Here is a 12,190-nt window from a genome sequence, read left to right as displayed (position 1 = left end):
CCCAGGCTCGTACTGTCGCCGAAGAATGCGGGAAAGGTCGCCCACACTGACACTGATCTTAGTAGAGGTGCTCCAAACTTGGATGTCTGGACCTGCACACCATGGTAACAGGAGAGATTGGACCCTCTTTGCCAGATGCCCCCCGAAAAGCTGAACCAGCCTAGTCTCGTCCCATGCAACCCCCCCGGGGACAAGGAGATCACAGACGTGCAAGCCCTCTGCAGCCTCGATGCTAACCATAGTCGGCCAATGCCGCAAGGGGAGAGCATCCACCCAAGGCCACGGATCCCTAGCCACGTCAATACTGCACCCATCGTCTATCAGTCATCTGGTGTGTACCAATGCAGTAGGCAAATACCTCGCAATCTCTCGCCAAAGGAAGGAACATCTCCACCCTCTTCGGGCCAGTGCCTCAGGGCCAACCCTCCCATAGCAGGCTACATGGTTCGGCTCCAGATCCCTGCGGCTCCAAAAGGAATCGGACTGCATGCCGGGCAATGAGCACCTCCTGTCTCTCCAAGAGAGACAGAATCACAAGATCACCCTCACTGAATGGGAGGCAGATGCTCTCCCATGCTACCAAATGCACTCCCTGACCACCTCCATGCGAGTCCCATAAGAAGCCCCGAAGTAGCCGCTCAATCTTCAGTAGCACTATCCTCGGCATCACCGTATTTGCCATGAGATAGATAGGCATGGAACCAAGTGCATATCTGATCAGTGTCAATCTACCCATCAAAGATAGAGACGTTGCCCGCCATCCCTCCAACCTACTCTGAATCTGTTGCAGCAGCCTGGTGCACTCAGATACCCTCAGTCCCCTACCTGTGATCGGTACACCTAGGTAGCTCCAGGTCCCGTTCTGCTCTCGCATCCCCAGAATCCTCTGGATCCCCCGATCGTCGAAACCCAAGCGTTGTGCTAGGGCTAAAGGAGATGATGGACTTCTGGGCATTCACTCTCTGCCCCGATGCAACGCAGTAGTCGGCCAACACCCTCCTGAGGGACCGTGCGTCCGCTACCCGCGCCCTCGTCAAGAGGAGACAATTATCGGCAAAGAGTAGGTGAGATGTTTAGCAAAAAAAAGGGTATGTGAGATATCGGCTAGGCCTCTGGAGCTGGGATGCAAGCCTCTAGCTCCTAGGTGGCGCATGCAGCCCGTAGTGCCCGAGACAAGACATCAGAGCAAATGATGAACAAGTATGAGGATAGAGGACATCCCTACCGAAGCCCCATGGTGGATTTAAAGAAGGGGGATGGTGTGCCGTTAGCTAGAAAACCTCGATCCCCGAACACACCCCAGCGCCATTCTAAGTTTTCTCTCCACCGGCATTCACAAGCTAGGATTTTACAGAAAGTTTTGTGGGGCTTCCATGGATCCCCTGAAGGCAACCTTCGAGAAGAAGCAAGTAGAGGTGGTCTTAGTGATCCCAGAGGAAGGGGCAGCACCAGATTCCTCTAGGAACCACACCAGTGTCCCGAAGGTGGAGTCTTTGGATGATCTCCCAAAAGATCCCAACCCTGAGCCCAAGCCCCCCTCTCCCATTGGACACCCTTCCCTTGAGATCATCAAATCGAGCTCCAGCCTCAAGAAGGCCCCCCGGCCTCCCCAGTCCGAGGCCCTCCTACGTTGCCGCTCCATATCCAAGCCTAAATCCAGATTCGTCGAGCAGCCTCTACCCCCCGGTGCTTCCAAATCGGTTGAAGACGGCCGCCCGCCAGCCCATGATCGGTCCTCGAGCTCCCCATGCCATAGCTCGCCGAATTCTAGGGCCTCCGGCACGCCCAAGACCCCGTTGGCTGCCGCCGATGAAGAGGAGGAGGATGAAGAGGTTTATAAGAAGGACCAGTTCCCCGAGAGCGGAAAGCGGAGAAGGAGCTGGAAAGTTAGGACCTTGATCGAGTGGATGATACTAATCCTTACCATGGGGTGCCTCGCTGCGAGCTTGACGGTTATCCGGCTGCAGGGCTTTGTGATCTGGGGGCTGAAGATTTGGAAATGGTGCCTCATGGTGACGGTAGTTTGCTGTGGCCGATTGGTAACTCAATGGTTCATCACTGGCCTCATTTTCGTGATAGAAATGAACTTCCTTCTGAGGACGAAAGTGTTGTACTTTGTGTATGGGCTGAAGAATAGTGTTCAAGTTTGCATTTGGTTGGGTATGGTTCTGCTCTCTTGGTTACTTTTGTTCAATCAAGGAGTTTCGCGGTCGCCCAAGACACAAAGAGTTCTCAATTACGTCTCCCGGGCCCTGGCTTCGCTTCTGATTGGATCGGTTGTATGGTTGGTGAAGACGCTTTTGATAAAGATTTTAGCTTCTGCTTTCCATACGAACAGGTTCTTCGATCGAATCCAAGAGTCCATCTTTCATCAATATGTACTGCAGACACTATCGGGGCCGCCGGTGAGGGAGTTGGCTGAGAAGGTGGGGACTCCAAAGAGTACCGGGAAATTGATCTTTAGGAGCATGGGGAAGGGGACAGGGAAAAAGGGGAAGAAGCAGGAGGTGATTGATGTTAAAAAGCTTCATAAGATGAAGCAGGAGAAGGTCTCGGCTTTGATGATGAAGGGCCTGATCAATGTGATTAGGACATCAGGGCTTACGACAATTTCAAATACAATCGAGAGTTTTGATGAGGAGGGGCCTGAGGATAAGGCTGGGGAAATAACTAGTGAATGGGAAGCAAAAGCTGCAGCTTACCGAATTTTTAAGAATGTTGCGAAGCCTGGTTGCAAGTGAGGAGATTTCTAAGTACTAAATTTCTCTTTGTTTACCTCTTTAATATTAACTGAGGTGTTGGCTTTCTGTTGGGGCACAGATATATTGATGCAGAGGATCTTTTGAGATTTTTGAGCAAGGAGGAAGTCGAAATCGTTCTTCCGTTGTTTGAGGGAGCTGCAGAGACTGGAAGGATAAAAAAATCTGCGTTGAGGAACTGGGTGGTAATTACAAATTTTTCATATCTACGTTTAGAATGTTTTAATTGATGCCATAGCGTATTCAAATATCATTTTTTTTGTTTAATTTTCATGTTAGTCTATAGATATTCTTCAACGTTTCAGCGCATGAATTGTAGTATCTAGCCAGGTTACAATTAATAGCAAGCTGGTAAAAGGGGAAAAAATCATTATATAAGATGCAATATCTTCACATTTAGGGCCTATTTGGATAATCGATGCAATCCAACTGAGATTCACAAGAATACAAGCCAGGCTAGGCCCATAGTCACAGTATTCAAATTTTTTCAGGGTGGGCCAGCTCAAATCTCATGGGGACAAAAAAAAAAAGGACCTCAACGGATTTTTTATTTTTTTCCATCCTACAGGAACGGACTGGAAGAGGTCCAGTTTACATGGGCTGGGCCAAGCCTCATATGCTATAATACTAGAGATAATCTATACATATAGTTCAAAAGATATGTGCTGGATAGGCTAGGCCTGATTCCTACAGGATTTTAAGCCCAATCCTGCAGAAATATCCAAACAGACCCTTAGTATGAAATTTATTTGCAGTTTGCACCATATCTAACCACATCTTTGTTATCTTGTTTTCAGGTGAAGATCTACCTTGATCGTAAATCGCTGGCACATTCCTTAAAAGACACCAAAACGGCAGTCAACCAACTCCACAAACTCGCAACAGCCCTTGTTATTGTTGTAATCGTAATCATCACGCTGCTTTTGATGGGTGTTGCAACAACAAAAGTACTTGTCTTTATCTCATCACAGCTCGTAGTGGTGTTCTTTATGTTTGGAAATACCTGCAAGACAGCATTTGAAGCAATCATATTTGTATTTGTTATGCACCCTTTTGATGTTGGTGATCGTTGTGTTGTGGATGAAGTTCAGGTAACTTTCAAGCATTACAATCTCCATCTCAGGTATTTGGTAATTGGTCTCTTACAGACAATGAAATATAATCTATGGTTGCCGCCTATGCAGATGATTGTAGAAGAAATGAATATATTGACTACTGTGTTCTTGAAATTTAACAATGAGAAGATTTATTACCCAAATGCCGTCTTGGCAACGAAACCAATCAGCAACTTCTACCGAAGTCCGGACATGGGCGATGCCGTTGATTTCTCTGTCGATGTTTCCACTTCAGTGGAGAAGATTGGAGCTGTCAAATCTAGAATAAAAGCGTAAGCTTTTCATTTTGCTCATTTGTCACAATGTATTTTGCTTCTTGATTGGCAGAGTGCTATTTGCTATAACTTTTTCAATTTTTATATTTATTATAGATATGGTGCTAATCCTAGAGGATGAGAATCCCTTGACATGTTTCCTTAGTAAAAAAAAGAATCCCTTGACATGGCTATTGCAACCAACCTTCTATTTTTCCCTGGTACCACAAATGATTGCTTGGAAATCTAAATTAGTGGAAAGTGTAATACACCGATTTACTGCTAATTAATTGTTGTTTGATAATATATGGGAATTAATGAGTTCTAACAGAGTTTTATCTGTCATACTATTGCACCTGCAGTTTCCTTGAATTTTTTTTATATTGTACATATATATATATATATCGCTTTATTAATATTATAAATAGATCTGTTATAATGCTTCCTCTGATGTTAGAAAAAAAATCCTGTTGTTTTGGCCTTTTTGTGCTCTCAGGTACATTGAAAGCAAACCCAATCACTGGCATCCTGATCACAGCATAGTAGTGAAGGACATTGTGAATGTAAATAAGATGAACATGGCCCTGTATCTTACGCACACTATGAACCATCAGAACATGGGGGAGAAGAATAGCAGGATGACTGATCTTGTTCTTGAGATGAAGAAAATATTTGAGGAACTCTCAATTCAATATCACTTACTGCCTCAAGAAATTCATCTTAGCCACACTGGCTCAACTGCGGTACCTATAAATATTGGCTAAAGCATTTAAGATGGTTTGCCCCAAGCACTGTATGACTTCATGCTTTCCAAATTAGTGGGCACCAAACTAGAACTTCTTTTGACATGATCCTGCATACTCCGCATGTGATAGAATTTTTGTTCTATCTTTGGTTATCTTGTACACGTGTAGTAGGCTGTAAAATAACCTCTCATAAACAGATGTATCATGTATCGGAAGTGTCTGCAATTAAGGTATCTTGTTGTGGTTCAATATTAGCATTTGGTTGTCAGGGTGCTTCTTGCTGGTGAATTGAGTTAAAATTCTCGTAATTGATGCCACTGTAATTCAGAACATGACAACTTGTTGTAATGCCATGACATCATGATTTCCTTCTCCTGTTTCTTTTTAATTTGCAACTTTGTAAAACCAAGTAGGCTTTAATTGCTCAAAATATTCATGCTAACCATTTGGTTCAATCTTTTCAATTCTACTAAAAATTCTCTCGATCTCATACACTGTCATAGCATGTCTTCTTTTTGCCCGTGTGCTCAAATTGTGAGTCCTGATACTTATACTACAGCGTGCTGTTGCGATGCAAAACTATAATTTGAGTCATTGCAGTTCCCAGAATTGGTTAACCAAAATGATACTTGACTTTCCTCATCTCAGGAGCTGCTAACTCTTAAAACACGGACATAAGTGGGGCACAGCTACATGTAATTGGCATTAATAACATCTTTTCTCTGGCACACAAAAATTTAGGACCTATTTGATTAATCTGTTAAGCAACATGAAGATGATTGAAGCACATCCAATCTTTGTATCCTTGCGTTAAAAAGTAATGCCGGATTGGCGGAGTTCCTTCGATCTTATTTTCTCAAAACCTTCATCTATGGCATCACTAACATACAGAGAGACCGTCTTATTATCTATTTGTTATCCACAAGCTGTCCCCAACCCAGCCAGAACCCGTTATTAGAGTCAGGCTTTCTGGCCTTAGCAGACCTCTGGGAATGCTTTCTGCTCTCTGTGGACATGACGATATACGAAGATGGCCTTCCTTTTTTAAAAAAAAATCCATTGTTTTCATGTTTTCTTTTGAAATACCTTTTGTAATTTAACCGTCTCCCCTTCATTTTTTTCATCCTTTCTCAGTAAGGGAGAGAAAAAAATCATCCTTTCTCTGAATGGAGAATATGTTCATTTATATTATTCTCATGAAAAAATGATTCATTTTACACTAATGCATGGGACTAAATCCTTGATTACTGAAAACATAATTTTATATTTATAATGCAGGATTCCTCACTCCCTGCCGCACCAACACATCTTTAATAGGTAAGCATCCCCATGCTACCTTTCATAGGAATAGAACAACACGGCGGTGGATGCGCATCCTCCAAATCTATCCGCCATCAATCTGCCGAGCCACAGACCCCCGACTGTCCTCGAGAGGTCTCGGGCACTCACCATTGTCCTTCCGGTCATGCTCCATACCCTCCTGTCCGTTCTCTCCATTAGAGATCGACAAAGATAGTACCTGCTCAACAAGTTGCTCACCGAACATCCGCCTGACGAGGTCCTCGTCCCACCTTCGCTCCCTCAGAGCAAACAAATCACAAACTCTGGAGCCCTTTAGTCAATCGTGGTTGATCAGGGTGGGCCAACCCTGCAATGTAACCTCAGGTAGTCGCCTGTCCTCTAGGATATTGATTATCCGACTATCCCCGATCTCCTACTTGATCGCCGGTAGCACCCGATCTCCTACTTGATCGCCGGTAGCACCCCTACTCTGAGGCATGAGCACACAGATCTCTCTCCAGATGAAGGAGGATGGTATCAAAGAGTACTAGTGAAATCGCGAACATAGCTAACTATGAAATCTGGGTCAAGAAGCATAAAACCAGGTGCTAGGAAAGGCAGAAGTGCAGGCTTAGAGTCAGAAGACTGGTGGATGTAGCTTCATTAGAAACCAGTTCATACCTACAAATCAAGTGGTTTAGACATCTGGAGCATCAATTTCTATGTACAAAATAAACCTGCAGAGGTACGACTTCAACAATTGGTCTGATGGAAGGCTTAAAAATGGTGGGCTTTTGGTTAACAGAGCATATCAAATGTGGGGAAATAAAACTGTCCTTAGTCTTGTCATAGGCTAGAAGTGGTGAAAACAAGCATATGTGATTTTTTTGACACACAGCAACCATTTAACTGACATCACATCATGCAACTTGATACACTGGCACGACCTTAATAGCAAACACGGTACCAAGAAAAAAACCATACCATAGATCCTTCATATTATGCGCACATGATCCTTCTTATTGCACCTTTTTACAAGAAGCATTTTGTCAGCGATTAAGAAGGTTAAATAACAGGAAATTGTCACCTTCAGCATTTATTAATTAAGAAATTTTTAGATGGCTTAAGAAAGTTTTAGATGATATGTCAAGTCTCAGCATTCCAATCTTGTAAAATATAATCTCTTTCAGCATGCAGACAGGTCTGACAAAACAGCCTAAAAACAATTATCAAATAAGATGCAAAGATCTATCAGATTAAGTATAGATTACAGAAAAAAGGTAATTGCACGGAGAAATCAAGCCAAATGTCCTTAAGATTAGTATTATATTATGACAATGACCATAAGCAATAAGCCTTGCCATTCCCTCCAAAGAAAATCCTTCAACTAGAAGAAACAAGAAATACCAAGATGTTGTTAGTTCTTATTGGAGCACATCTATTACAGTAGAACTTCCAATGCAGAATTCTTCATAGGTAAAATAGTACATGACAAAAGAAAGAAAAAAAATCTAACATCAACATTAGGTTGTGAGAAAACTAATTCCCTTACAGGACCAAGGGATTGAACAACTTGTAAGTACACTAAGTGGATTTTACAAATGAACCATCCACCGCACTAAGTATTTGTTGTATGTGAAAATTTACACGTGGATACACCTGATATCCTGAAAGGTGCAGTGGTAAATTGTCAACATGTCATTTATTAAAAGAATCTTTAATTTCGAAGCTGTTGAATCAAGCCAATATATGGGTATGAATTCAAATTCTTCTAGAGTCAACTCTAGAACCTTAAAAGAAATCAGCATCAAAAAAGCGAATGTCCCACAATGATGAATGAAGGACAGGTCATTTCATGAAAATTTTGCATTTATGCAGAAAGCTTTAAGATCAAATCTAGTAGGTATCTGCTCTCGGTGGATGGATTCACTTTCTCTGCCTTAATGACTGTGATTTTCACTCGCTGCTCATCTCCAAAGAGTTCTTCTTTTATTTTGAGCTTAAATAGGTACTGCTGAAAGAGACTACCACGTATGATCTCCCCAAACCTAGTATCATCATGCTCTTCATATTTTAGCATGTATAGCTCCTTTGCTGAGCAACCTAAAATCTCCTCCCCTGACTCTTGAAAGGCCGTTACCCAAGTTAGTCCTGTATGGTCTTGCACCTGGGCCTGAAGAAGATACCTATAGTCACACTCTTCAAATTCTTTATCACACCTATCACAACACCAGTTTCCACTAGCCAGCCTCGTCACCTTCTTGCTACATTGTCTATCACCAATCATTAGAGGACAAGCTGTGTAACAGAAAGTATCAGTCTTGATGAATGAAATGGTAGCTTTCACTGTCACCCAGTCAGGCTTATCACCCCTTCCAAGACCCTCATATTTGATCTGGGACACTCTCTTCCGGTTATCATTCCGAGAAAGCTCTGGCATGGCATCCCTGGAGATGGACTGAGAGGCTGCATTCTTTCCCCCTCCATCAAACCACTCTCTCAAGCTATGAGCTTCAGAGGAATTAGGATTTATATAGAGTTGTGTAGCTGAAATTGTTCCGACAGACTTTCCACTGAAGTCATTTACTTTTCCTGCCTTAACAGCCAATATTGGAAAAACCCGAGAGTCAAGCATTTCTTGCAGTTGCCTTCCTTCTCTGTTGCAAAAATCTCCCCATAGAGTTAACTCAACACTTCGACCAGACACATCTTTCATATTTAGTATCCTTCTCTGAGTTTCCATACCATTCTTCCTCAATATGGTGACCAAAGGATTAATTGATGTGACTATGCCAATAATATCCACAATTGAGTTATTCTCTGCATTCTCAATTTCACTGATTGGTCTGAAATTAAACTGTTGTGTTGGTATGGAGTTGTCTTCATCAGGACAGAGCTCTACGGTTGATGTTGCCTCCAAAAATATTTCCCATTCATTGTTAAGATGGTTGAAGCTCTTCCGAGCAGGCTTCAGAGTTCCTTTTGATATCATATAAACCTTCCCAACATCCACAATCTCATAGAAACGGTCAACTACAGCATTAAAACAGGTTGCACGTATCTCTCCTCCATCAGAATCAAGGAGGTCAAAGGAGAACACTTTCCCATCTCCCCTGGCATTGTTATACCTCCGAAGCTCTCCCTTTGCAGTCACTCTTGCTTTGATGGCCCATCGCCCCTGATAAGGATTCAAAGAAGCTATTGGTATTATCCGTGCAGGAGCCTCATTTTTCATGATTGCCCCACGATTCTTGTAATTTGGTGGAGGCCTGTAAGATGGTTGGACTGTTGGGTGGAAACTCTGAACGTTGTTGCTGGAGTTTGTTGCTGAACTGGATATAATTCTTGCCCCATCAAGTGAAGGTCCTCCTGAGTTACCTGAATTGTTATTAGATGATGCCTGCAGAGTGATTGGAGCAGCTTCTGGCGGCAGATTAGGATTCCCAATTATCTCACACTCTATGACTAACGTTTGCATGTTCAGAACAATAATAACCCTGCATCATTACAACCTCCAGCATTAAAATAAGAAACCAGAAATTCAAAAGAAAAAGAAAGGAACAAGAAGATGACAATTTGGAGGGTTGTCATCATTCATCAAACACCTATGAAACAACATCAATTAAACTTTGTTAACCACATATTACCATTCTCCATAATTAAACAAAATATTTGAAATAAAATTTGCAGAGAAAAAACTTTTTCCAGTTTTTATGTTTTTCGAAAATATTTCTATGATTCATAGCAGGAATGAAATATTTAAATAACCCCCTTCCAGAGCTATAAAACATACTTCCAAGGCCCTGATCAATAATTTTCTTAGTAATTTAAAACATCCACTAGTTTAACCACTTCCTCAGCGTCGGTGACAAAATTGTCGGCATATTAACTCCATTCCCCGTCTCAGATTCATAAAAATCACATCTTTTTCTCGCGTCGTTCCCTTCCACCACTTCCCAAAAGTAAAAAAAAAAAAACAGAAAGAAAAATAGAAAAAAGTTTCAGAGAGAGATCAAGGAATGAACCTTCGGCCCTGGACGGTGCTAGAGATGTACTCGAGCAACTGAACGACCGAGCTCTTCTTCACCTTCCCCGCCTTCACGTGCCCACTGAGCTGCGTCCCCAGCAGCGCCTGCTGCGTCGCCACCCCGTCCGACACCAGCATCCGGTACCGCCCCTGGGCAGCCGATATCAACTTCACGTCCAGCACCTGCACCACCGGCTTCAGGTCCAGATCGCCGCCGTTCACCGCCGCGATCGCATTCGCCGTCAGGCTCGCCGCCATTCCTCAGGAATTTGCCGAGATTTTGGAGATAAACCGAATTCCAGGGCTGAAAATGATCGGAAAACCCTAGAATTTGGGAATGGAAGGAAAAAATTGAGAAGATTGGAGTTCTCAAAAGATCGAGGAACCCTGGAAATAAGCAAAAGATGGGGATTTGGGGGTTCGGAAACCCTAGATGCTAGATATCAACAATTAGGGTTTCACGGGGGGAAGGCGTGGGGTTGGAGCCGAGAGAAAGAGGGGAAATCGGGAGCGGATTGGGTTCGCTTCGAACGCAAGACTCGAGGGATTTATATACGCTTCTATTTATTGGGAGAAACGGCGAAGAACCGTGCGTGTCCGATACATAGTTATTTTCTTTCTATACTTGGCTCATACTTTTCCTCATCCATAGATCCCATAAAGGAGGCCGTTGTCTAATTACATTTGAAAGCATAGTTATTAAAACCACATTGGAGACCAACCCGGCCAACTAAGTTGGCTGGCTGATCACATATATCCTGCATCACTCGCACCATATTAGCGATGCTAATCAAGCATCTTAATTTTTTTGGGCACCACTCATTAGGTGCTCGTGTTGGATTACTGTTTTTGTAACTCGTCTCGATTTATTTCTATAGTGCATCGCTGATATGGTGCGCTTAGTATAAAATATAATTTCTTATATCTTGATTGTCTTGTACCAGATTTATATTAAAATTTAAAATATCATAAATAGATATAATATGAAGTCGATTTTGTTCTCCTCAACCATTTGCTTTTGTTATTTTCCAATAAAATAAGAACCTTAGATAAAACTCTCTAGCATATTGGACTCAAGCTCCAAATTAATGTTCTATTAAAGTAAGCCAAAAGAAAATTTAACTATTATTCTATTAACAATTAAAAAAAGAAGCTAAAATAAGGATGATTCGTACTTATTTATGTGTTTCTACAAATATCTTTGCTATCTAAGAGTGTAAAGGATATGCGAAGTCACTATTGATTTGAATTTTAGGCTTATCAAATAGGAATCCGATAACATAGTTATACCTATCTTTAGAATAAATAGTTTTCCTTACAATAGTCTTATGACAAAGTAAGATGTCTTATTGGTTAAGAGGGAAAACCAAGGTGCTTTAGGTAATTTAAATAACTATGCTAGAAATATTTACATTCTAATAGAGAAATGTGAGGCATATTCTCAACAAATGTAACATTGAAAGAATTTTTTCCAAAAAAAATGGATTAGCATGATCTCTTGAGTCGGTGGGCAAAGAAATTTCTTTTCTTATACTACTGCATAAGCTGCAAGTGGGCGAAAAAATATTGATTTTAAGGGACTATATATACTCCATGACTCTAGGGCTGCCTATAGAGTATGGACTGCCTTAATAGTCCAAAATCCTTGACAGACAAAAACATGGAGATCCAAAGGTGCTATGGCTGCTAATTACGATTTTCTACAAAACAAGTTATTTATCTATTTAATAATTAACTAACTTATTTAGCCTCGAAGTAGAATCTCTCTCCATTGTGTTCACTAGGAAGGGCTTTTTGTATTTGTGTGTCATGTGTTTCAAACATGATGGTGATGCCACCACTAGAGGTTTGAGCTAAGATTTGTCATCTTGATATTGGACTCCGTACCAGTGTCACACTAGCATAGTGTCGGTACAGTACGATACAGAGTTTTTTCTGCGTACTGAGTGTCGGTATGCCGCCTGTATCAAGTACCGATACCGAACTGGTATGGTCGGGTATGCCCCAT

At 42.1% G+C, this 12,190-nt stretch overlaps 2 protein-coding genes across 2 annotated transcripts; one reads left to right on the top strand and one right to left on the bottom strand.

The window, feature by feature from the left end:
• The first annotated feature begins 1,174 nt into the window (after nt 1–1,174).
• Nucleotides 1,175–5,126, top strand: LOC120111692 (mechanosensitive ion channel protein 10-like). Its single transcript, XM_039129509.2, has 5 exons — nt 1,175–2,737; nt 2,821–2,944; nt 3,557–3,850; nt 3,944–4,146; nt 4,625–5,126. The coding sequence occupies exons 1-5, from the start codon at nt 1,374–1,376 to the stop codon at nt 4,890–4,892; spliced, it is 2,253 nt and encodes a 750-aa protein (XP_038985437.2). The 5' UTR covers nt 1,175–1,373; the 3' UTR covers nt 4,893–5,126.
• Nucleotides 5,127–7,561: 2,435 nt separating this feature from the next.
• On the bottom strand, nt 7,562–10,851 carry RPA1A (replication protein A 1A). Its single transcript, XM_008788378.5, has 2 exons — nt 10,181–10,851; nt 7,562–9,652 (listed from the first exon to the last, which is right to left on the bottom strand). The coding sequence occupies exons 1-2, from the start codon at nt 10,438–10,440 to the stop codon at nt 8,026–8,028; spliced, it is 1,887 nt and encodes a 628-aa protein (XP_008786600.1). The 5' UTR covers nt 10,441–10,851; the 3' UTR covers nt 7,562–8,025.
• Nucleotides 10,852–12,190: the final 1,339 nt, after the last annotated feature.

The sequence above is a fragment of the Phoenix dactylifera genome, chromosome 5 (genome assembly GCF_051530095.1).
Source record: "Phoenix dactylifera cultivar Ajwa chromosome 5, Ajwa_hap1_PhDact_Kaust_v1.1, whole genome shotgun sequence".
Taxonomy (NCBI): domain Eukaryota; kingdom Viridiplantae; phylum Streptophyta; class Magnoliopsida; order Arecales; family Arecaceae; genus Phoenix; species Phoenix dactylifera.
The sequence above is the reverse complement of the archived record's forward strand: the minus strand, read 5'-3'. Positions and strand labels throughout refer to the sequence as shown.

What these genes read in the sequence shown, in the direction of transcription:
- RPA1A (XM_008788378.5), bottom strand. Translation starts at nt 10,440, where the DNA reads ATGGCGGCGAGCCTGACGGCGAATGCGATCGCGGCGGTGAACGGCGGC. An exon ending in AGCACCGTCCAGGGCCGAAG is followed by an intron (nt 9,653 to 10,180) that starts GTTCATTCCTTG and finishes GTAATGATGCAG; the next exon opens with GGTTATTATTGTTCTGAACA.
- LOC120111692 (XM_039129509.2), top strand. Translation starts at nt 1,374, where the DNA reads ATGGATCCCCTGAAGGCAACCTTCGAGAAGAAGCAAGTAGAGGTGGTC. An exon ending in CTGCGTTGAGGAACTGGGTG is followed by an intron (nt 2,945 to 3,556) that starts GTAATTACAAAT and finishes TCTTGTTTTCAG; the next exon opens with GTGAAGATCTACCTTGATCG. An exon ending in GTGTTGTGGATGAAGTTCAG is followed by an intron (nt 3,851 to 3,943) that starts GTAACTTTCAAG and finishes CCGCCTATGCAG; the next exon opens with ATGATTGTAGAAGAAATGAA.